Here is a 24,827-nt window from a genome sequence, read left to right as displayed (position 1 = left end):
GCAGCAACTTGCATGGAGCTGGAGGCCATTATTCTAAGTGTAGTGACTCAGGAATGGAAAACCAAACACTGTATGTTCTCACTCATAAGTAGGAACTAAGCTATGAGGACGCAAAGGCATACAGAGTGATATAATGGACCCTAGGGAGAATGGGAGGGGGTGTGAGACAAAAACAACAACAACAACTACACATTGGGTATAATGTACACTACTCGGGGGACAGGTGGACTAAAATCTCAGGATTCACAACTATACAATTCCTCCACGTAACCAAAAACCACTGGTAACCCAAAAGCTACTGACATTTTAAAAATGTTAAAAACAAAACAAGCATTTGCACCCCAGGCGAGCACCTCATTCCTCTCGCTCTCTCGGGCACCTCCTGGAGCCAGAGGGTCTCACGTGGCCAGCTCCTCCCTGGAAGCGATTGAAGTTATTCCAGCGGCGATCAGGCCACCGAAGACGTCCGCCCAGACAACCACCCGCGACGGGGAGACTCGCTCCGCCTGTGTCCGCCCGCCGTCCTCCCGCGCGGGACACACCTGGCGGGCGCGCCTTTCCCTGCCGGGGGCCACCTGGCGCGCAGCTCCCGGCGCCGGGCCCGCCCCTCGCGCCTCTGCCGGGGGCTCCCTGCCGGCCAATGGGAGCGCGGCATGCAAATGAGCAGGTGCGGTGGCGGCCCGCCCGGAACGGCCCCGGGGCTCCCGGGATGTTAGAGGCGCTCAGGGCGGCAGCAGAGCAGACGCCGGGCTGCGCGCTGGGAGCTGCGGTCTCCGGCCATGGCCCCCGCTCCGCCCCCCGCCGCCTCCTTCTCGCCCTCCGAGGTCCAGCGGCGCCTGGCGGCCGGCGCATGCTGGGTCCGCCGCGGGGCCCGCCTCTACGACCTCTCCAGCTTCGTGCGGCACCACCCGGGGGGCGAGCAGCTGCTGCGGGCCAGGGCGGGCCAGGACATCAGCGCCGACCTGGACGGGCCGCCGCACAGGCACTCGGCCAACGCGCGCCGCTGGTTGGAGCAGTACTACGTGGGAGAGCTGCGCGGGGAGCAGCAGGTACAGCCGGGCCGGGGCCCCCCACCCCAACCCAGGCCTCCCGCAGCCTTCCACTCCCGGGCGAGCCCCGTTCACCTGCCCTCTAGGAGGACCCAAGGTGCCAGCCTCTGCCTCCTTTCCCTCGCTTCCTCTCTCTTCTTTCCAGGCAACAGGTCATTGTCGTCTCCCCCAACCCCTCCTTCCTTTCTCCAGGAACTTGCTGTTCCCTTCCACCCTTACCGCCTGGCCCGCCTCCGTGCCAGCTCTCCCACTTCCCCAACACCCCTCCTTCCAGAGTGTTCCTTCTGCAGCCCCTGCCCTCCGACAACCTGGATTCCTGTTTCTGGCCCCAGCCCTCCCACACGCCCCGGCTTTCCTTCCTCTTCACTTACCGGCCTCTCCCTCTTTGCAACCACTCTCCGTTTCTGTTTGGATAATGGGCTCACCTGTTCCCACCTCCCCATCCCACCTCACTTCTGCTTCAAAGAGGCACAGATCAGGCACAGCTCTTCTCACTAGTTTGGGTTTCCTGGTGCCACCCTAGCCTTGCACCAGGGCTCCCCTGGGTGGGTGGAGAAGCCTGGGCCATGTCTGGGGTGTACTGTGTCCTCCAACCTCTCAGACCTTCCCTTATATCATTGTCCTAAACACTGGCTTGGGAGTCCAAAAGAGTGAAATGAAAGGCATGAGCCAGTTTTGCCAAGGAGAAGGGACTAGCACTTTGAACCAGACTGTGTGCTGAGCTGCACGCTGCTGTGCAGTACCAGCTCCCAGTGATACTTAAGTCCGTAACTGAACCTGGGGCAGGTATTGTTATTCCCATTTCAGGATATGGAATCTGAGGCTTAGGGAGGCTCTGATTAATGCGCCTAAGGTCAAATAGCTAAATAGTGGGAAAGCCACATGTATCTGACTCCAAAATCAATGCTGGCTCCATCCCAAAAATCTTCGGGTGGGGGAGACAGACCTAGTACACAGGATTCCAGGTAGACTCAGGCCAGAAGCAAAGTGACTCTCTGGGTGTTCCCAGGCCTGGTTCTTGGACTGGTGACTATGGGGCCGTCATGCCTAGATATACAGTAGTTTCCCCTTGTCCAAGGGGATACATTTCAAGACCCTCCGTGGATCCCTAAAACCACGGATAGTACCGAATCCTATATATGCTATGTTTTCCCCATATATACATACCTATGATAAAGTTAAATTTATAAATTAAGAATAGGAAGAGATTAACACCAATAATAAAATGACAGTTATAACAATATGCTGTAATAAGAGCTATTTGAATGTGGTCCCTTTCTCTCAAAACATCTTATTGTACTGTACTGTGATGATGTAAGATGTAACATGAGGCAGGGCATGGTGACTGACATTTGTAATTCTAGCACTTTGGTAGGCCGAGGTAAGAGGATCACTTGAGCCCAGGAGTTCAAGACCAGCCTGGGCAACATAGGGAGACCCTGTTCTACAAAAAATACCAAAATTAGCCGGGTGTGGTGGCACGTGCCTATAATTCTAGCTACTTGGGAGGCTAAGGTGGGAGGATCACCTGAGAGGTGGAGGCTGCAGTGAGCCATGATCGTGCCACTGCACTCCAGCCTGAGCAACAGAGTGAGACCCCACCTCAAAAAAAAAAAAGATGATAAGATGCCTACATGATGGGTTGGAGTGAGGTGAATGACAGGTATGGTGATGTGGCATTGGCTACTATTGAAAACTAATTTAAAACTTATAAATTATTTCTGGAATTTTCCATTTAGTTATGTTTTTGGGCCCAGGTTGACCGTGGGTTACTGAAATCAAGGAAAGTGAAACCATGGATAAGGGGGACTCCTGAAAACCAACAGTTGTCCCCTGCTTCTAGCTCTTGCTTTCAAGATGAGCCCAGCAACTATTCTTAGATTTTTGGTTGAAAGGACTTAGCATCCACTGTTTCAGGTGGCTTTTCATTGGGCCATCCTGCCTAATTTCTCCATCATTTATTCAGTCATGTAACTGGTTCCTTAATGGGTTGACAGCACTGTGCTAGGTGTGGGGAGATATCAATGAACAAAATCAATTCGGTTCCTGTCTTCATGCAGCTAACAGGAGGGAGAGGGAACATACAGATCACATAGTAGTTGCTTAGTTAATGGTGTATCAGAGTATGGATCTAGAGGGGAGGAGCATAGAGAGAGCCTTCTTGAGAAAGTCACATTGACACTGAGAGCTGACTGATAGGCTGGGTTTAACCAGGTGATGTGTAGCAGGAAGAATATTTCAGACAAAGGGGACAGACAGCATGTGTGAGGGCTCTGGCAGGAAGAGCTTGACATAGTAAAAGACTGGAAATAAAACCAATGTGGCCAGAGGATGACGGGCAAGGACAGGGATGTGGGGGGCAGGCCAAAAGTCAGCCGGGGCCACATCACACAGGGCTTCATAGGCTGTGGTCAGGATTTGGGACTTGACTCTAACAAAAATGGGAAGCCAGGTGAGCCTGGGAGGTGGAGGTTGCAGTGAGCCAAGATCGCGCCACTGCACTTCAGCCTGGGCGACAGAGCAAGACTCCATCTCAGAAAAAAAAAAAAAAAAAGGGAAGCCAGAGAAGAGGTTCAGGCAGGGTTCGTGGTCAGATTTGCATCTTTGGAAGAGGACCCTGGCTGCAGTGTCAAGGGGGAACGGAGAGAGCCTAAGTGGGTATGAGGAGATCGGGCAGGACGCTCCGGCATGGCTGCCACTGCAGTGGCTGTGACCACGGGGAGAAGGGGGATGAAGATGGGAGAGTCTCTAGACAATATGCTGGGACAGCATTCTGTGGTGAGAGCCCAGTTTAATCTTAGAAGTTGGTGTTTGGTGTCAGGTTGTGCTGAAGGGTTTAGAAGAAGATATAAGAAAAACTGAATGCAGGAGGCCGAGCGTGGTGGCTCCCACCTGTAATCCCAGGAATTTGGGAGGGTGAGGTGGGCAGATCACTTGAGGTCAGGGGTTTGAGACCAGCCTGGCCAACATGGTGAAACCCTCTCTCTACTAAAAATACTAAAAATTAGCTGGGTGTGGTAGTGCGCTGGGCGTGGTGGTGCACTCTCAGCTACTTGGGAGGCTGAGGCATGTGGATCACTTGAAGTCGGGAGTTCAAGATCTGCTTGGGTAAATGGTAAAATCTTCCCTCTGCTAAAAATACAAAAAACTAGCTGGGTGTGGTGGTGCACGCCTGTAATCCCAGCTGCTCAGGAGGCTGAGGTAGGAGAACTGTTTGAACCCGGGAGGCAGAGGTTGCAGTGAGCCGAGATTGCACTACTGTATTCCAGCCTGGGCGACAGAGTGAGACTTTGTCACAAAAAAAGAAAAAGAAGAAAAGAGAAAGAAAAAGGAAAGGAAAGGAAAGGAAAGGAAAAAGAAAAGAAAAACTGAGTGCAGGAAATAAGAGAGGTTGAGACTGACAGGTTTGCGGTGGCTCATGGGGCCCGACCTGTGTTGTCACTGTATCCTCTGGACAGGAACCTTAGGGTGTGGCTCATCCTCCCAACACCATCCTGAGTATTCTTACAGCCACCCCTGGCCAGCTGCCCTGGATGGCCCCACCTCCCGGCTCTGCTAACCACCTAGCACCATGGTTTGCCTTGTCTGACCCTCAGAGAGGGGCCCAGGGACCCAGTCTCACACGTGCTTCTGACCTGCATGCTCGTCTGTTAGCTAAGATCCCCAGTGCGGGCCATGCTGCAGACATCCTTATTTCTGGGCCCCAACCTGAGCATGTGGAACAAAACTCAAAACAACGCACCTGCAGACACATGGCCCAAGCTTAACAATGGTCACACTAGCCCAGCACTCCACTGGGCTGCCAGCTTCTGCCTTCAGAGTTCTAAGAACTAGTACAGGGTTGTCTTTAAATTGAGAAAGAGGAAGACTTGGCACAGTGGCTCATGCCCATAATCCTAGCACTTTGGGAGGCCGAGGTGGGTGGATCACTTGAGCCCAGGAGTTTGAGACCAGCCTAGGCAACATGGTGAAACCGCGTCTCTACAAAAAATTAGCTGGGTGTGGTGGCTTGTGCCTGCAGTCCCAGCTACTCAGGAGACTGAGGTGGGAGGATCACTGGAGCCCAGGAGGCGGAAGTTGCAGTGAGTCAGATCACACCACTGTACTCCAGCCTAGGTGACAGAGCAAGACCCTGTCACAAAAAAAAAAGAAAAAAAGAAAAAAAATTTGTGGGAGAGGTTGTCAAAGGAGAAATCTGGGGGTGGGATATCCTTTCAAAGAGATGCCTGGATGGAGACACTTTCTGTTCTTCTCCCTAGCTAAGCCCTTCTAGCAAGCCCCAAGCTGCCTTTTGCACTTCCCATCTCTCCTGCTGGACCAGGGATGCTGACACCCTTGTGGGTAGAGCCCTCTGTCTCTGGAGGAGCCGGAGGATTTTGCTGGGGAAGGGGAGTGCCATGAACCAACTCTGTTGTTTGGGGCTCGTTTCTTTTTTTTTTTTTTTTTGAGACGGAGTCTCGCTCTGTCGCCCAGGCTGGAGTGCAGTGGCCGGATCTCAGCTCACTGCAAGCTCCGCCTCCTGGGTTTGGGCCATTCTCCTGTCTCAGCCTCCTGAGTAGCTGGGTCTACAGGCGCCCGCCACCTCGCCTGGCTATTTTTTTGTATTTTTTAGTAGAGACGGGGTTTCACCGTGTTAGCCAGGATGGTCTCGATCTCCTGACCTCGTGATCCGCCCGTCTCGGCCTCCCAAAGTGCTGGGATTACAGGCTTGAGCCACCGCGCCCGGCCTGGGGCTCGTTTCTGAATGGTGCCCCTCCGAGGGACCTGTCCTGCTGGTTTAGCCCTTGGATGGGAGCATCCTGGCCCTTCCTCCAGGGAGAAGACCTGGTCCCGTTTGTTCCCCCTGCACCTAACTTTGATGCACCCTCTCTATGTACACACATTCACGCTCACGTGAAGGCACATTCACAAAACAAGTCCAACTTGTTTGAGCCACCATGCTGTCTGCCACAGCCTTGGACATGGGGAAGCCAAGGTGCCCACCTTGAGCAAGGGACAGAGCCATGGCTGAGCAGGGAAGGTCCTTGGGGCAGTGGGGTCAAGAGCCTCACCCCAAGCTCAGGCAACAGCAGTGCTCTTCCAGCTGCAGCCACATGTTAGCAGAGTATGAAGTCCACTTATTGAGCGTGACTGGCATTTTTCACAAAATAGACAAGAAAAGGACTTTAGATCTAAATCTCCTTCCCAGGCTATATTACCGTGTTTCCCAGACTCTGGGCATCCATAACTCACCACCCCAGGTATTTTTCCCTCCAGTTGGGTGTATTATACTCTGGTTACTCTTCAGATTGTATGTCTTTCGCCTTTTACCAACTTGGTGTACCACTTGAACTATCATATTTAATATTTATCTTTAAATTGACCCACTTTATTTTCCCACGTACTCATGCTTGGCGATAATAAGATCAAAGGTTTTACATGCACTTTAAAGGGAATGGGGGCCAGGCATGGTGGCTCATGCCTGTAATCCCAGCACTTTGGGAGGCTGAGGTGGGCGGGTCGCCAGAGCCCAGGAGTTCAAGACCAGCCTGGGCAACATGGTGAAAAACTATCTCTACAAGAAAAAATTACAAAAATTAGCTGGGCATGGTGGCATGCACCTGTGGTCCCAGCCACTTGGGAGGCTGAGGTGAGGGGATCACCTGAGCCTGGGAAGTTAAGCCTGCAATAAGCTGTGATCACGCCACTGCACTCCAGCCTCAGTGACAGGAGACCCCTTCTCAATAAATAAATAAAGTGAATATGGAACTGGGGTTTTTCCTGAGCCCCAAGCCTGCCACCCAGAGGGATGATAACTGGCAGAAGGTGGCTCATACTCCCCCATGCCCCGCCAATCCTGGAGAGGTCCTCCCGTGGGCAGATATCTGACCATGCCAGCTGACCATGCCCTGTGCTTGCGAAGCCCCTGGAGGAAAGCAAACCTGACTCCTCAGCCACTAGTGTTGGGGTAACCTTGATGTCTGAAGGCCTTGATGCCATGTTTGAATCCCACAGGGTTTGTCTCTGTCTCAACGTGGCTGAGAAGTCCACAGATTCAACCACACATGGGTCTGTAAGACTTTGGGCTCTGGCCATTCAGAGCTTCAGGGCTTGAATAATTAAATGGGGAGGGACAATAAGGAGGAGATCTAAGTGCAGGAAGACTTGGGTTTCCCACCCTACCCAGGTCCGGGAACATCTTGAGCTCAGCCCATCTTGGAAAGCCGGTCTGATAAAAACTGATGCTTGGGGAATTTGCTGAACTGCCGCCACCTTCTGAGAAGAGTACAGCTGAGAAGTCAACTTAATGAAGGGGTTGAGATCGCTTGGCCTCTAAGGGGGCATCCCAGGGGAGCCTGCCTGACCAATTAACGGTCACGGCCCTCCACCACCTGCCGGGACTTCTACACTCTGGCCTGCTGTGGTGCCAGGTGAGTCTCACCTGGAGGACGAAACTAGGGCCAGCAGGTGGGGCATCCAGGGCCCAGGTCACTACACTTCCATGGCCACCCCAGGGTCAGCACAGGCTCCAGGAGTGCTCTCTGGTGTCACCCCACAATTCAGTGAAGAAAGAGGCTTCCAGACCCAGAATTGGGAAGAAGGTCAAAAATTAGGATTCTCTGGAGGAAATAAAAAGAAACAAACAGGAATCCTAGAAATACATGAGAATAATTGTCTTTGGAAGTATTCCCAGGAAGTAACCCGAACTGATGATTTGGCAATAGCATTCATCATCTTCACTTATTTTTTTTCTTATGACACACACTCCTCATTGGTCCCTATGTAGTCTTCATTTATTTAGACAGGTGATAAGCACCCCATGCGCTCTGAAACCCACCACACCACGGAAACAGCCCTTGGCGTTACCAGGACCTTCGCCTTCCTCCACCCGGTGGTCAGTGCTCACCTTATCTTACATGGCCTGGCAGCAACTAGTGACACCACTGATCACCCCTCCTCCATCCCAGTACACTTTCTTCACCTGGCTGCTGGATGCTATACCCTTTTGGTTTTCCACCTGAATTCATTTGTTATTGCTTCTCTGACAAATTACCACAAACTCGGTGACTTAAAGCAACACACATTTACTCTCTTACAGTTCCGAAGTAAAAAATGAGTCTGCAGGGAAGTATTCCTTCTGGAGGCTCTAGGGGAAATTCTTTTTTCCTGCCTTTTCCAGTTACTGGAGTCTGCCTGCATTCCTTGGCTCATGGCCCAGCCAGCAATCTCATCATGCTGGCCTCTGCCTCTGTCACTGCGTCTCCTTCTACGACTGATGCTCTTGAATCCATCTTCCACTTACAAGTACACTCGGGATCACAGTGAACCCACCTAGATGATCCAGGATAATCTCCTCATCTCCAGATCCTTCACTTAATGACATCTGCAAAGTCCCTTTTGAAAAGTCAGGTAGCATATTCACAGACTGTGCCTCCCACCCCACCCAGACCCCAGTTGTGACTTCTCAGTCTCCATTGTTAGTTTCTCTCACTTCTCATTTCCCAGAAAAGTGCACAAAGCTTGAACATACAGCTCAGGGATTTTTTTTTTTTTTTTTTTTTTTTTTTTTTGAGTCTCCCTCTGTCACCAGGCTGGAGTGCAACGGCACAATCTCAGCTCACTGCAACCTTCGCCTCCCAGGTTCAAGGGATTCTCCTGCCTCAGCCTCCCAAGCAGCTGGGATCACAGGCACGTGCCACCACGCCCAGCTAATTTTTGTATTTTTAGTAGAGATGGGGTTTCACCATGTTGGCCAGGATGGTCTCGATCTCCTGACCTCGTGATTTGACTGCCTCGGACTCCCAAAGTGCTGAGATTACAGGCGTGAGCCACCGTGCCCGGCCAATTTTTTTTTTTTAACCTAGGTAAACATCTCTGTTGCCACCATCCAGATGAAGACCTAGAACTCTTCCAGCACCTAGCACAGGCTCCTGCCTCCTTCCAGGCAACAGCGCCTCCCAGAGGCAGCCACTGTTCTAATCTCCCTGGGACAGTTTTGTGAATCCCTCATCTTTATATGGGAATTGTGCACTCTGTTGATGGCCGCTTTCACTCGGTATTATGTCTGGGGTATTATTGATGTTTTTCTTACTCTTAACAGTAACCGTTTCCATTGCCTACTCTGTCCTAGAGAATCCATAGGCAGAGGGAGAAAATGGGGAGTAACTGGAGCAAGAAGAGCCAATGACTTAGACCACCTGTTAATCTTCAGGAGCCCCCGCTTAGTCTTCCTTCCAGAACATTTCCCCCACTACTGCCCTACTTTGGCTATAGCCTCTTTACAGTCACTATTGCGTTACACTCACTATCAGTCTCTTGGGCAGGTCTTCCTCTGTTCCCCATTGTCTCTGAACCTTTCTAAAGAGAGCTTGATCGTGTTACGGCAGTGCTCCTAAGTATTCAATGGCTCCCTATTGCCATATCCTTTAAGTCCAGCTTGAATGCTCTTTCTTCCACAGAGTCTCCTTACCTCCTCACCTATACCTGTTTTTTTCCCCTTCAATCAGACTCTCATAGCTCTTCACCTGAACCTATCTTACAGCATTCATAATTTTTTTTTTTTTTTTGAGACAAAGTCTTGCTGTGTTCCCTAGGCCCCAGGCTGGAGTGCAATGGCATGATCTCAGCTCCCGGCAATCCTGCCTCCCAGGTTCAAGTGATTCTCCTGCCTCCGCATCCTGAGTAGCTGGGATTACAGGTGCCCACCACCATGCCCGGCTAATTTTTATATTTTTAGTAGACACAGGGTTTCACCACGTTGGCCAGGCTGGTCTTGAACTCCTGACCTCACGTGCCTCGGCCTCCCAAAGTGTTGGGTGTGAGCCACCACACCCGGCAGATAACATTCTTTCTTATTTAACATATTTTCACTATGGCTCTTGTCTTCCCTATTATTTTGTCTACTAATCTGTAAACTCCCCAAGGACTGGACTTGTCTGATTCATCTGGATTTCTCTAACACGCACAGGCACACTGGTACATACCAACAGGTACTAATAAATATTTGAATGGTCTGGGTATGGGCTCATACCTGTAATCCCAGCACTTTGGGAGGCCAAGGCAGAAGGAAAGCTTGAGACCAGGAGTTCAAGGCCAGCCTGGGCAATATAGTGAGACTCTATGTCTACAAAAAAACTTTTTAACATAACCAGGCATGGTCGTGTACCTATAGTCCCAGCTAGTTGGGAGGCTACAATGGGGGGATTGCTTGAGCCCAGGAGGTCAAGGCTGCAGTGAGCCATGATCACACCATTGTACTCCAGTCTGGGCAGCAGAGTGAGACTCTGTCTCAAAAAATGACTGAATGAATAAATAAATGTTTGAATAAGTGAATGAATGAGTTGCTTGGAAAACTGAGGTATATGCATAATTGAAAAGGAAATATTAGCATATGCAAGACACTTTAAGAATGAAACACAGCCAGGCGCGGTGGCTCATGCCTGTAATCCCAGCACTTTGGGAGGCCAAGGCGGGTGGATCAACTGAGGTCAGGAGTTCGAGACCAGCCTAGTCAACATGGTGAAACCCCGTCTCTACTAAAAACACAAAAATTAGCCAGATGTGGTGGTGCGTGACTATAATCCCAGCTACTCGGGAGGCTGAGGCAGGAGAATTGCTTGAACCTGGGAGGTGGAGGTTGAAGTGAGCCAAGATCGTGCCATTGCACTCCAGCCTGGGGGACTTGATCCCACAAAAAAAAAAAAAAAAAAAAAAAATTGAATGAAAGATTAAGAAAAATCTCTGTTCTGTGTCTTGTTAGCTAAAGGGTTGGGAGTTGATGGAAAGGACAGAGAACCATCAAGCAAGTCACTCATTTGTCCTCGGTTCTTTGCAGCCAGAGACAGTTAGCAAAACCTGTCTCTTAGCAGGCTCTTACAGTCCACCCGTCCCATGAGTCTCCTTCAAGGGTTAGAAGTGAAGTTAACCACAGAAAATCTCAATCGAGACCCACATTGCTTTCAGGGTTGTGACCCCCCAGTCCCCATGTAGCTATAAGTACCTGGGTGACACTCATAGGCATGTCCCAGGTTGCCTGGGTTTCTAGTCCTGTTTACTCTGTCTGGTGTCTTTTCATGCAACATTCTCTAAAGCACATAGACTCAGAACAGTGGTTCTCCGTCTTCTCTAATTGCTCCTATTCTTTTTTTTTTTTTTTAACTTCTAAGTTCAGCGATACATGTGCAGGTTTGTTAAATAGGTAAACTCATGTCATGGGGGTTTGTAGTACAGATTATTTTGTCACCCGGGTGTTAGGCCTAGTACCCATTACTTATTTTTCCTGCTCCTCTCCCTCCTCCCACCCTCCATCCTCAGGTGGAGGCCTCAGGTATCTGTTGTTTCCTTCTTTGTGTCCATAAGTTCTCATCATTTAGCTCCCACTTATAAATGAGAACATGTGGTATTTGGTTTTCTGTTCCTGCCTTAGTTTGCTAAGGATAATGGCTTCCAGCTCCATCCATATTCCCTCAAGGGGCATGATCCCATTCTTTTTTATGGCTGCATAGTATTCCATGGTATATATGCACCACATTTTATTTATCCAGTCTACCATTGATGGGCATTTGGGTTGATTCCATGTCTTTGCTATTGTGAACAGTGCTGCAATGAACATACCCGTACATGTGTCTTTATGATGGATCGACTTATATTCCTTTGGGTATATACCCAGTAACTGGATTGCTGGGTCACATGGTATTTGTAAGAGGGGCAGAAGACTCTAATGACCTGCTCTTTCTCTCTGACAGAAAAAGAGCTCAGCCATAACAAAAATCGAGAACAACAAACTTGATGCTAGCAACACTCGTAAAGCTTATAACTGGGAAATATGAACCTTAAACTCAGTACTTTATATTGTGAAACACTGTCCCCAAAACACTATTATCCAAATAACTTCAGTTTCTTACCTTGATGGTACATTGCAAAGTATTTAAATAGCAATACCAGATAAGCAAATTTGAAGGTGGCGGGATTTGCTTTAACGTATTTGAAATATGTTGCATACAAAGTATTTTTAAAGTCCTGTTTAGAGTAAAGCTAGTAGCCACCAATTTCATTCATACAAGTATGTCATTACATACTTAGAGTGAACCATGCAACCTACAATAAACTTGGTTGAAAATTACCTAAGTAAATTAGTTATAATTTCTCCTTTAAGAGGGAGAGTAAAATTCTAGTTCTCTACATTCTTTTATGCCCAGTAGAACCTTTCCAATGTTGCTTAGCATTGAACGATGTTCAGATTACCTAATGAGAAATGGAATCAGAGTTTTTAGGGATCTCTAGAAATGGCTGGTTTTAGTTTATAAATTTCAGACTGGGCACGGTGGCTCACGCCTGTAATCCCAGCACTTTGGGAGGCCGAGGCAGGCAGATGGCTTGAGGCCAGGAGTTCAAGAACAGCCTGGCCAACACAGTGAGACCTCGTCTCTACTAAAAATACAAAAACTAGCCGGGTGTGGTGGTGCATGCCTATAATCCCAGCTACTCAGGAGGCTGAGATACGAGAATTACTTGAACCTGGGAGGCAGAGGTTGCAGTGAGCGGCGTTCACGCCACTGCACTCCAGCCTGGGTGACAGAATGAGACTCTGTCTCAAAAAAAAAATCCAAATGTTAATAACTCATAATAACCCACTTAGGTGCTCATAAGTAGCCCCTAGTCTTCTGTAATAATGAAAATCTATGAAATGGCATCATTTACTCACAAAGATCAAAGAAAGACCTCAAAGTTTAAAGTCAGTTTGACGAAGGCCTGCACTTTGAGACTCTGCTGTGGAGCAATAAGGAGCACCTCACTGGACTAAATAAATCCAACTTCTATGATCCTGTGTTGCCCCCAAACAGGGAAAAGGACAGATGAGCTTGGTTTCATGGTTGCTTTCTCCTGTGCCAGGCAAAGCCTTCTGGAACCAACCATAATGGCTTATGCTGGTTGGAGACAAAGTGCTATAAAAAATTCAGTTGTTCCTTAGACCCAAGTAGAAGAGTCCTTGAATCCTAATAAAAAGTCACTTTTTAAAGTTACTGTATTCTAGGCTGGGCGCAGTGACTCATGCCTGTAATCCCAGCACTTTCGGAGGCCGAGGTGGGCAGATCACGAGGTCAGGAGTTCAAGACCAGCCTGACCAACATGGTGAAACCCCATCTCTACTAAAAATACAAAAATTAGCTGAGCATAATGGCGTGCACCTGTAGTCCCAGCTACTCGGGAGGCTAAAGCAGGAAAACTGATTGAACCAGGGAGGCGGATGTTGCAGTGAGACAAGATCATGCCACTACACTCCAGCCTGGGCAACAGCAAGACTGCATCTCAAAAAAAAAAAGAAAGAAAAAAAAAAAGTTACTCTATTCTAAATGAAAACCAAAATTTCATAGACATAGGACAAGAGGTTGGGGGAGGGAAATTTATTATCTTTAAAAAAGAAACTGAAAAGGACTTAAAGATCACAGTGTTGCCCCGATTCTTAAGTTGAGCAAATAATGAGTCAAATCATGTTGGTTTTGTGCATCTGTGTGGTTTTTCCAACAAAATTGTATGGGCTGGGCGTGGTGGCTCATGCCTGTAATCCCAGCACTTTGGAAGGCCAAGGTGGGCAGGTCACTTGAGGTCAGGAGTTCGAGACCAGCCTGGACAACTTGGTGAAACGCCATTTCTACAAAAATACAAAAATTAGCCAGGCATGGTGGCGGATGCCTATAGTCCCAGCTACTCGGGAGGCTGAGGCAGGAGAATTGCTTGAACCTGGGAGGTGGAGGTTGCAGTGAGCCAAGATCACGCCACTGCACTCCAGCTTGGGTGACAGAGTGAGACCCTGTCTCAAAAAAAAAAAAAAAAAAAAAAAAAAAAAAAAAAAAAAATTGTGTGGAAGCACAATGTAACATGTAATGTTCAAAACTCCAGTTTGAACATTCACAGCATACTCCTAAATGGGGCATCTTATTAACAAGGGTATTTAAGGGCTAAGGGTCTGTCTTTATCCTTTGACAAACAGGTCTATCTCTTTTGAAAGGCTTCTTCCTTCGTTCATTGCCTCTCTTTCAACACTGGCCTCCTTATTTGGCAATGGAGTTGGAGTCAAACAGTTCTCCATTGCTTTCAGTGACTTCATGAAGTTTTCTATTTTTTTTTCTGCATGGATGTTTATCTTACTTTGCATTTTGTTACATTGCATATTGTTGGATGATAGCACCCTCTAACCATCAAAGAGAGAACACTTTGCCTAGATGGGCAGGGCAAAGTTGGGGGAGGAGGTGGTCAGTATTTGAGCAAGGGCCAAATTTATTGAACTCATAAATATATATTGAACTCATAAATTTATTGACTAATAAAAGTTTATTGAACTCATAAATTTATTGACTCATAAATATCTACATGATTTTTGCTGTCTTTTGCAACTTGAATCTACAGGAACTCAGATAAAGAACACTTGGATAATGATGATCCCTGTAGAGCTAATGGTAACACACCTTAAGTGTATATAGTGATCTACATTGATCTACGTTTTTCTTTTTTTTTGAGACGGAGTCTTGCTCTGTCGCCCAGGCTAGAGTGCAGTGCCGTGATCTTGGGTCGCTGCAACCTCCGCCTCCCTGGTTCAAGTGATTCTCCTGTCTCAGCCTCCTGAGTAGCTGGGATTTCAGGTGTGTGCCACCATGCCTAATTTTTGTATTTTAAGTAGAGATGGGGTTTCACCATGTTGACCAGGCTGGTCTCGAACTCCTGACCTCAGGTGATCCGCCCGCCTCAGCCTCCCAAAGTGCTGGGATTACAGGCGTGAGCCACTGCACCTGGCCCTATCTACATTTTTCAAAATATTTTTCAATAGACTTTTTTCCCTTCCAACTTTTATTTTAACTTTAGGGGTACATGTGCAGGATGTGCAGGTTTGTTACATAGGTAAACGTGTGCCACGGTGGTTTGCTGCCCAGATCATCCCATCACCTAGATGTTAAGCCCAGCATCCATTCTCTGTCTTTCCTGACGCTCTCCCTCCTCCCACCCCATCCCATAGATTTCTACTTGAACTCTTAAAGTGGGTGGAGTAGATGTAGGAAGCTGTAGTTCAGAGAGATCCTGCAATATGGGTCTCCAAGTGCCCAGTATTTTCAGTGCATACTCATTAGGGACAAATCTTAGTCATGAGATTAAGCTGAGGGGTACCAAATGCATTTCTTTCAGATCTAGGAGGGATGAGGTACCATCCAAGGTCCCCTCTGATCCTTCTGACTGGGCTGAAGTCAGGCCTCTGAAGACAGAAGGAGAAGGATCCTAAGGCTGAAGCTGTTTGCTTTCTAGACCTCATAAACCTGTCTTCTAGGATGATGTGAGGCAATGCATATACTCATGTGATAGGGGTTTCCTGGGGGGAGCAGGCATATCTTCCTCTGACGTGTCATTGACTCCCTGCATGCTCAGTTACTGATTAATCCGCGGATCACTCCGGCTTCCTGCCAGCTGCCCTTTCATGGGGTGAGGGAGTGCAGGTCAAAGTGGGAGCTGGGATGGTGTGTTGGCTTCAAAAACTTTACCTGGCGTCACGGGCACTGAGGAAATGCTTGGTTGCTGCAGTTGTATCCCGAAGCCTTTAATTTAGACAATTTTAGCTTAGCCAGGCTAGAGAAATACTTCCTTTATGAGCAATAGGGCCTGTGAAAGACCCCAAATACATGGGAGACCTGAAATGATAATGATTTGTGGCTCCCAGCACGCTCCCTCGGGGGCCTGGTGTCCTGGAGGCTGGTCTGACTTGCCTGGAGGTCACTGGTGTGTGGCTTAGCTGTAGCGGCGGCGTAGGGGGTGTCCAGGGGAGTGGACAAGCAATTCTCCTGTCTTTTGCATTTTGAATCTTCAGGAACTCACATAAAGAACACTTGAATGACGACGATCCCTGTAGAGGGATTTCATCTGTTCCATCACACATGGAAGAGGAGTTGCTAGGTCAGGAAAGGAAGCTGCTAAGCTAAGGTTCTTGTCACTTTGTCCTTGCATGCCGGAGGAGGGGCTGTCCAGGATGAGGTAATTTTGTAGATCCTCACCTCCTTCCTAAAAACCTTGCCGTGGGGTTGCAATGTGCCATGTTCATCAGTGCTCCAGCAGACTCCAGGAGAGGAAGAGGGACCCCTAGGAGGTGGCTGCTGCTGCTTCTTTCCAAGATGCAAGTCCTGTCTGGGTGAAATAGGGCAGTTCCCAGTCGAGGCCCTGGCTGCACTGCCAGACCATAGCCCATAGGCAGGCAGAGCCTCAGGCCAGCACTGCGCCTTCCAGCCAGCATGGCTGTGACTCCCTAAGCAGTCCAGGACTGCGGTTACCTCTGGAGTGTCTTGCTGGCAGAGGTGGCCTTCCCGGGGAAAGTGAGGGAATTTTAAATGTTCCTTCTATCTAGGTTTCTCTTGTTTAGAAAACATGGAAGTACATGTGGGTGACACAGGTGAGCTCATCAAACACGTTTAAGAAGGGTCTTTAGTAGGAAGAATGGAATAAGGAGTGGGAAACTCTTACTTCCTCCACCACTCTTGATCTTGCCCACAAAGGTGAGTTCGCCTTGCACCCTCTGTGGGTTGGAGCTGATCCCAGCCAATTAGCCGATGACATGTTGCTCCCTCATTGCCAGAAAAAGCCCCTCTCAGCAGTAAGACCTGGGGCCTCCACATCAGACCTTCTCTACAGCAGTGGCTGGTCTGACTTGGGAAAAGGGAGGAAGATAGATGTGTCATGAATGAAATGTGTGTAGTATGTTGGTGCGCATTTAAAGACATTAAAGACTGACATTGAAGTTCCCTTATAGAAATAAATGAATCCTGGAGTTCTAATTGCTGGTCCCACCTAAGTATCTTCTCTGTCAGGATAAAAATATAAAGAATGTCCCAGACTAGATGTCATGAGTCTAGACCCGTGTTAAGGGAGAACCTGCCAGGTACAACAGAGTGGGACATGACCTGATAAGGCAGGGGACCAAGGTGACTCATGAAGTTTAGTGCAGAGCCAGGCAGACATGATGAGAGCAGAGTTTGTAGGCAGCTACCTGGCTTTGAGCCTTGCATGCAGCCAAGATCCTGAGGCCTTCAGGAGGGCTCCCCTGGAATGTTCTAGATACAGGAAGCGGTACCTGCTGAAAGGGCTGGGAAGGAGCTTTTTCCTGGACTGTTTCAAATCCACTGTGTCCTAGACACTTGCATTTTTAAAAATTATTTTTAAATATTTTGTAGAGATGGGGGTCTTGCTCTGTGGCCCAGGCTAGTCTCGAGCTGCTGGCCTCAAGTGATCCACACACCTCAGCCTCCCAAAGTGCTGGGATTGCAGGCATGAGCCACCGTGCCTGGCCTGGAAACTCTCATTCTAATTGACATTAATTAATACTCACTAATGGCATTTCATTAGGATAGATGTCAAAGATTTATCACATTCTGCAGTGTTCTGTTTGTTCAGGGGATGGATAGCATATTTGATTAAAATTAGACTGTAGATTTTTTCTATCATAATTACATATTAATATAGTTCATAAAAATTTAAATAGTTAAGAGGAATATGCGAAAAAGAATTGTTTCTGGCCGGGCTCGGTGGCTCATGCCTGTAATCCCAGCACTTTGGGAGGCCGAGGCAGGCAGATCACGAGGTTAGGAGTTCGAGACCAGTCTGGCCAACATAGTGAAACCCTGTCTCTACTAAAAATACAAAAAATTAGCCGGGTGTGGTTTGTGTGCCTATAATCCCAGCTACTCAGGAGGCCGAGGCAGGAGAATTGCTTGAACCCAGAAGGCTGAGGTTGCAGTGAGCCAAGATCGCACCATTGCACTTCAGCCCAGGTGACGGTCCAAGACTTCGTCTCAAAAAAATAAAAGAATTGTTTCCCTCTTGCTCTAGTCCCTCTATAAATACCCTGATTTTTTGTGTACTCTCACAGAGACTCTACATATATATATACACACACACATATATTCTACCCATATACATATATATATATGTATATATACACACACACACACTATTTATTTATTTATTTATTTAAAAACAGGCTCTCACTCTATCACCCAGACTGGAGTACAGTGGTGCTATCTCGGCTCACTGCAGCCTTGAACTCCCGGGCTCAGGTGATCCTCCCACCTTAGCCTCCCAAATAGCTAGGACTGTAGCATGTGCCTGTAGGCACATGCCACCACTCCCAGCTAATCTTTGTATTTTTTTTTTTTTTTGTAAAGACAGAGTTTTGCCATGTTGCCCAGGCTGGTCTCAAACTCCTGGGCTGAAATGATCCACCCACTTCAGCCTCCCAAAGTGACAGGATTACAGGTGTATGCCACCATGCCCAGCCATGCATATATTATTCTTTTTATTTCTCACATAAAGGAATCGTGTGACACAGACTGCTTGACAACTTGCTGTCTTTTTCACCCAATGACATATTTTGTACCTCTTTCCATATCAGCAATATAGGTTTACTCCATTTTTTTTAACAGCTGTTCCTATTGATGCTTTTTCCTGTTACATCAGTGCCACAAGAAGCATCCTTACATAATCACTTTGCATATATATGCAAATCAACCATAATACAGAGTCCTGGATTTGGATTTTCTGGATCCAAATAATACACATCTTATATTTTAATAGATAGTGCCAAATTGCCCCCAAAACAGTTGTACCAATTTTAACTCCCTCCAAAAACGTGTGAGAATGCCTCTCCACACTTTCACAAATTCTGTGTGTTAGTATTTTTAATCATCTTCAATGGATGAAAAAATTGCTCCCTGTTCAAATTCTTATTTATATGAAGGATAAGGGAGGTTCTGAGACTTTCCACATGTTTCTAAACTTTTTCCTCGTTTTTAGCAAACTGCCTTTTCATGTCCTTTATCCATCTTTCTATTGATAGTTGTCTTGCTTCCCTGGAATTTTTTTGGGGGGATGAGGTATAAGGAAAAAGATAGGTATTATTTTAGGTTTATATTTTTCCAAATTACCAGTTGTCCCAGTAGATTTATTGAATAATCTGTCTTTTTCCACTGATTTTTTTTTTTAAAAACCTACCCTTTTCACATATCAGTCATTTACATATATATTTATTTAGGTCTGTTTTCGGACTATATTCTGTACCAATGAAATCACTACTGTTGTATTAGGTTTTAGCCCTTTGTGTTTTTCCTCCTTGCATTCCCTTGCAGCCAAGACTCTGCTCCACTAGAGAAAGAAAAAGAACAGGAGGTGGGAGTGATTCTGGAGCCTGTCACCAGCCTTGGCGAACACAGTCAAGTTTGACTTTCAAAGACTAGGGCTGCCGGGTTTGCCCTGGGCCCTGAGGTCATGTGGCTGGAGCAGATAAGAAGTCACTTTGGAGAAATGCTTGCAGGCAGCAGCCCTCGGCAGCATGTGTGTGGCCCGTAGTGGTTATCTGTCCAAGCAGTGATGGAATAGCAGTGATTTCAGCCAGGGGATGTGGACATGGGGAGGGGTGTGGAAGGAGCAGGTAGCCGCAGCTTGTCCTAGAACTCAGCATTCAGGTGGGTCCTGCCTATTCTTCCTGCTTTGTGTTCAAAGCCTGTGGTTAGAGGGGAGGCCTGCAGGCCGGATTCCACGTGTGCGTGGATGACCAAGGCTAGGACGGCAGGGGGGCAGCCATGTTTGCTCGAGGGAACATGCACCTCTCCTGGAAAGCCGTGTGAATCTCAAACTTTACTCTCCCTCTGGCCAAGGGAACTGGATACATATTCCCCGTTTCTTCCTCGTTCCTTTCATCAGAATTGCATGAGGAGCATATTAAAATAGATTCCTAGGACTTTCTGGAGAGATGGAACTGGTCTGTGTCTTGATTTGGGCATTGGCTGTAAGGAGGCATGTCGTTGTCAAACTACACCCTTACAGTTGATTTTTTTTTTAACTATATGAAAATTATGCTTAGTAGGGGGAAAGGAGAGCCAAATAAACTTAACACCAGCTTCATAGTCACTCCTAAGCAGGTGACCTCACATTTGCAAGAGTTAGTGCTGGTATACACAAGCCTTACAAAGACTGCTTTGGAAAGAAAGAGTAGAATGTGAATGGTGAAATCCAGGTTAGAGGGGATGCAGGTGCTTTTGGTGAGATTCTCCCAGTTTACTGTATATTTGAAATTTTCCTAACAAAATGTTGGACAAAATACTAAGTAGTTACCCTGTGGAGATCACTCACAGGGGTGTTCTTTTTTTTTTTTTTTTTTTTTAATTTATTTATTATTATTATACTTTAAGTTGTAGGGTACATGTGCATAACGTGCAGGTTTGTTACATATGTATACTTGTGCCATGTTGGTGTGCTGCACCCATCAACTCATCATTTACATCAGGTATAACTCCCAATGCAATCCCTCCTCCCTCCCCCCCAGGGGTGTTCTTAAAGAATGAGTAGAAATATAAAATAACAGCACATGAATGGTTACATGCAGCAAAGGATCAAATTTCCAGTGATATCATGTTGGCCATCGCAAAGCACTATACACAGGATGGCTTAAAACAATGCACTTTGGGAGGCCAAGGTGGGTGGATCACCTGAGGTCGGGAGTTTGAGACCAACCTGGCCAGCATGGCAAAACCCCGTCTCTACTGAGAATACAAAAATTAGCTGGGTGTGGTGGCGCATGCATGTAGTCCCAGCTACTCTGGAGGCTGAAGTGGGAGAATCACTTAAATCTGTGAGGCGGAGGTTGCAGTGATCTGAGATGGCGCCACTGCGTTCCAGCCTGGGCGACAGAGCATGACTCCATTCCCCACCCCATGCCAAAAAAAAAAAAAAAAAAAGCAAAACCCAGAAATGTATTATCTCATGCTTCTAGAGGCTGGACAGCAGACATCAAGATTTCAGCCGGGTTACTTCCCTCTAGAGGCTGCAAGGAAGAACCACTTCAAGCCCCTCTCCGGGCTTCTAGTGGGGCTGCTGTCCTTTGGTGTTTCTTGGCTTGTAGTTGCATCACTCCCATCCCTGCCTCCATCTTTATGGGTGTTCTTCCCATACAGATGGCTCTATGTCAATGTCTCCTAAGTCCCCTCTTAGGAGGATGCTAGTCATACTGAAGTATGACTAGCATGGATTGGGTGGGCTTACGCCACCAATCTTACATTGATTATATCAAAGATCATATTTCTGACCAGGTGTGGTCGCTCAGGCGTGTAATCCCAGCAATTTGGGAGGCCGAGGCAGGAGGGTCACTTGAAGAGCCCGGAAGTTTCAGATCAACCTGGGCAACATAGGGAGACCCTGTCTGTAAAAAACACAAAAATTACCTGGATGTGGTGGTGTGCACCTGTAGTCTCAGCTACTCAAGAGGCTGAGGTGAGAGGATCGCTTGAGCCCAGGAGTCAGAGGTCTCAGTGAGCTGAGATCACGTCAGTGCATTCCAGCCTGGGTAACAGAGCCAGACCCTGTCTCAAAATAAATAAATAAATAAAAATCCTGTTTCCAAACAAAGTCATATTCACAAGCTCTGGACGGACATGAGTTGGCAGGGGGAATTGGGGAAGGGACACTATTCCTCCCAGTACATTTTTTTTGTTGTTTTTTGTTTTTTGTTCTTGAGATGGAGTCTCCTCGTTCTGTCATCCAGGCTGGAGTGCAGTGGCGCAATCTTGGCTCACTACAACCTCCACCTCCCAGGCTCATGCAATTCTCCTGCCTCAGCCTCCCGCATAGCTGGGACTACAGGCATGTGCCACCACACCTGGCTAATTTTTGTATTTTCAGTAGAGACAGGGTTTCGCCATATTGGCCAGGCTGGTCTTGAACTCCCGACCTCAAGTGATCCACCTGCCTTGGCCTCCCAAAGTGCTGGGATTACACACCTGAGCCACTGTTCCTCCCCCCGGTACAGTTACTATTAAACAACTTCTGCCGCTCAGACAACCCAGATGAAAGTGATTATGAATGCTCATTGGAGAACTACGGTCTATTGCAGAAAAATGACTCCAATAGAGACAGAGATTTCAATGTCAAAGACTTATGTGAAAAGTTTGATGCTTCACTTGAGCGAAAAAAATCCATGTGTAACTAAAGAATTAGTGTGCACAGATTATATTTTTAAGAGATTCTAAGGTCACCCTCCAAACCTACAAAATGTAAATCTCTGGAGTCAAGACCTCAGAAATCTGTATTTTTCATAAGTACCCTGTGTGACTCTTGAGCACCATAAAGTTTGTTGTAACTCATTGTCCTAGAAGGGTAAGGGCAGAAGGAAAATGGAGATGGAGAAAATGGAGGTGCTGGGCATGGCTTGGCAGGCAGTGCTCATGGGGTTATTTATTTATTTATTTTCATTTTTATTTTTATTTTTTTGAGCTGGAGTCTCGCTCTGTCGCCCAGGCTGGAGCGCAGAGGCGCAATCTCAGCTCACTGCAACCTCCACCTCCCAGGTTCAAGCGATTCTCCTGCCTCAGCCTCCCGAGTAGCTGGAATTATTACAGGTGCACGCCAACACACCCAGCTATTTTTAGTAGAGATGGGGTTTCACTATGTTGGCCAGGCTGGTCTCAAACTCTTGACCTCATGATCCGCCCGCTTCAGACTCCCAAAGTGCTGGGAGGCGTAAGCCACCTCGCCCTGCTCTTCATGGGGTTATTAAAGAAGCCACATCCTCAGGCTCCTGTTGTGGTGCATGGCGTTTGGTGCAGAACAGTTGCGCTGTGGACACTTACTGGGCAGCCCATGCTGTTGCCCTCTGAGACAGAGGAGGGAGTCCAGGATCTGGAGCCTAAGATGGTGCTCTAGTTCTGGCTCTGTATCTAACTGGCGGTGTGACTTTGGGCAAGTTAATCAACCCCTCTGAGCAGTGATTTCCTTATGCCCTGCCTCCCCTACAGGATTCTCTGTGGCTACAGTGAGATAATATGAGAGCTGTGAAACAGGATGCAGGGATCACACCCACGCAGGAGGGTGAGGAGTCCCTTCAGCTCCAGCTTCTGCTAAGCAGGGGTGGGTTTCTGCTAGGTAGTGAGGGACACGTGTTTTCAGAACCTGAGCTGCTGCGTGCTTGGACCCTCCTGGGCAGGATTGTGCACCCCTGGAGGAGCTGGAGAATGTGACATTCTGGTCTCAGTCATCCCTCCAGGCCTGGCCAGGGAGATCTGCGATGGCCTCCCACCGTCACTCCATCTTCACCTGGACAGGTGCAGCACTATACCCAGGACACTTACCCTGGTCAGGGAAGGACAGTCCCCAAAGGTGAGGCTGGCCAGGGCCCCAGTTTGTCTCGGGGGCTCACAGGGCTGCCTCCCGCTCCCCACCATCCCTTCCTCCATTCAGCCACAAATATGTTAATGTTTCCTCTGTGCCAGGCATCCTGCTTGTTACTGGAGACAAAAAGACACCTGACTGAGACACTCATGGGGCTTACCTCAGAGGAGTGAGACAGACATGATAATTACAGGTGGCAGCAAGTGCTTCTGTAGAATAGAAACATTCTGTATGGACCAATATCCTGGGTCGGAAACATTCCAGGCAGAGGGAACAGCACGTGCAAAGGCTCTGAGGCACACAGGACTGAGAGGAGACTCTGGCATTACTGGAGCGTGGGGAGGGGTGGAGTGTGGTGGGGGCTGAAGTGGAAGGAGGTGGACAAGAGCCCTGACTTGGTGGGGTTCATGGGTCATGGCCAGGGATTTAGATTTTATGCTGAGAACCAGGGGCAGCCACTGGAGGATTTTAAGCAGAAGACTGACAACGTTGCTCTGCATTTGATCAGATCGCTCTGGCTGCCATGTGGAGGGCAGATTGGGCTTGGGGTCGGGGGGTGGTCAAGAGTGGAAGCAGCAAGGGAGTTAAGAGGCCATTGCTGTTGTCCAAGTGGCAGATGGGGGTGGCCTGGATTGGTGACCGTGAGGATGAAGGGAATTTGAAATTTTCATGGACATGGAACCATAAGAACTTGCTGCTGCATTGGATGCCAGCAGCGAGGGGAAGGAAGAAGTTGAGGACGACGCCAAGGTTTTGGCCTGAGCAACTGGGTGATTTGATTTATGGAAATGACTAATACTGGGGTGGGGGCCAATGTTTGGGATAGGACCATCAAAGTTCACTGGGGTCAGGTTTGAGGTGCCAAGGAAATATCAGTAGAGATTTCGAATAGTGATTGAATATATGAGTCCAGAGCTGAGCTGTCCAAGGTGGGAACCACCAGCCATATTAGACAGCACACATATAGAACATTTCCATCACCAGACAAAATCCTGCCAGATGGTGCTGGTCTAGAGCTGTGACCCAGCACCATAGGCATTTCTCTCTGGGATAATGGCACCCAATCTGATGGTGCTATCTAGGAAGCTGCTGTCCGTATGTCATTCACAAATGGCTCTTTCTTGCCCTCTCTGCTTGACCACACCAGAACGTGTATTCAGTGAGGTCCCTTACGTGTGGCCATGTCAGGCAGGCACTGACCTCCTAGAAAGACAATTTACCCTGTGGTTATTTAAGGAAGTCACTTCCTGGGGCTGAAGCAGCATTTTGGTGACGAGTATAACACATAGAATGGAGGCTGTACCCACCAGGCGTCACCAGTTGTCATGAGTTCTAGGATTCACTGTGTAGACTTCGCTAATTTAAGAAATGTGTGATGGGGCCGGGTGCGGTGGCTCAAACCTGTGATCCCAGCACTTTGGGAGGCCAAGGCGGGTGGGTCACCTGAGGTCAGGAGTTCAAGACCAGCCTGGGCAACATGGTAAAACTCTGTCTCTGCTAAAAATACAAAAAATCAGGCATGGTGGTGCGTGCCTATAATCCCAGCTACTCGGGAGACTGAGGCAGGAGAATCGCTTGAACCTGGGAGTTGCAGTGAGCCAAGATTGTGCC

General features: G+C 48.0%; 1 protein-coding gene and 1 long non-coding RNA gene across 3 annotated transcripts in view; one reads left to right on the top strand and one right to left on the bottom strand.

The window, feature by feature from the left end:
• Positions 1–1,680, bottom strand: part of LOC114674277 (uncharacterized) — a 33,375-nt gene extending 31,695 nt beyond the window's left edge. Inside the window, exons 1-2 of one of the 2 annotated variants that reach the window (XR_013411213.1) lie at positions 1,421–1,680; positions 354–417 (exon numbers count right to left, since the gene is read on the bottom strand). This is a non-coding gene — a long non-coding RNA (uncharacterized LOC114674277). The remainder of the gene's footprint in view (positions 1–353; positions 418–1,420) is intronic. The other variant, XR_013411214.1, reaches the window with a different exon arrangement.
• FA2H (fatty acid 2-hydroxylase) overlaps positions 703–24,827 on the top strand; it is a 64,635-nt gene continuing 40,510 nt past the window's right edge. Inside the window, 1 exon segment of the mRNA NM_001194422.3 lies at positions 703–1,049. Coding sequence (NP_001181351.2) covers positions 780–1,049 — 270 coding nt within the window. The 5' untranslated portion in view covers positions 703–779.

This window comes from Macaca mulatta, chromosome 20 (assembly GCF_049350105.2).
Source record: "Macaca mulatta isolate MMU2019108-1 chromosome 20, T2T-MMU8v2.0, whole genome shotgun sequence".
NCBI classification, from domain to species: Eukaryota; Metazoa; Chordata; class Mammalia; order Primates; family Cercopithecidae; genus Macaca; species Macaca mulatta.
The sequence above is the reverse complement of the archived record's forward strand: the minus strand, read 5'-3'. Positions and strand labels throughout refer to the sequence as shown.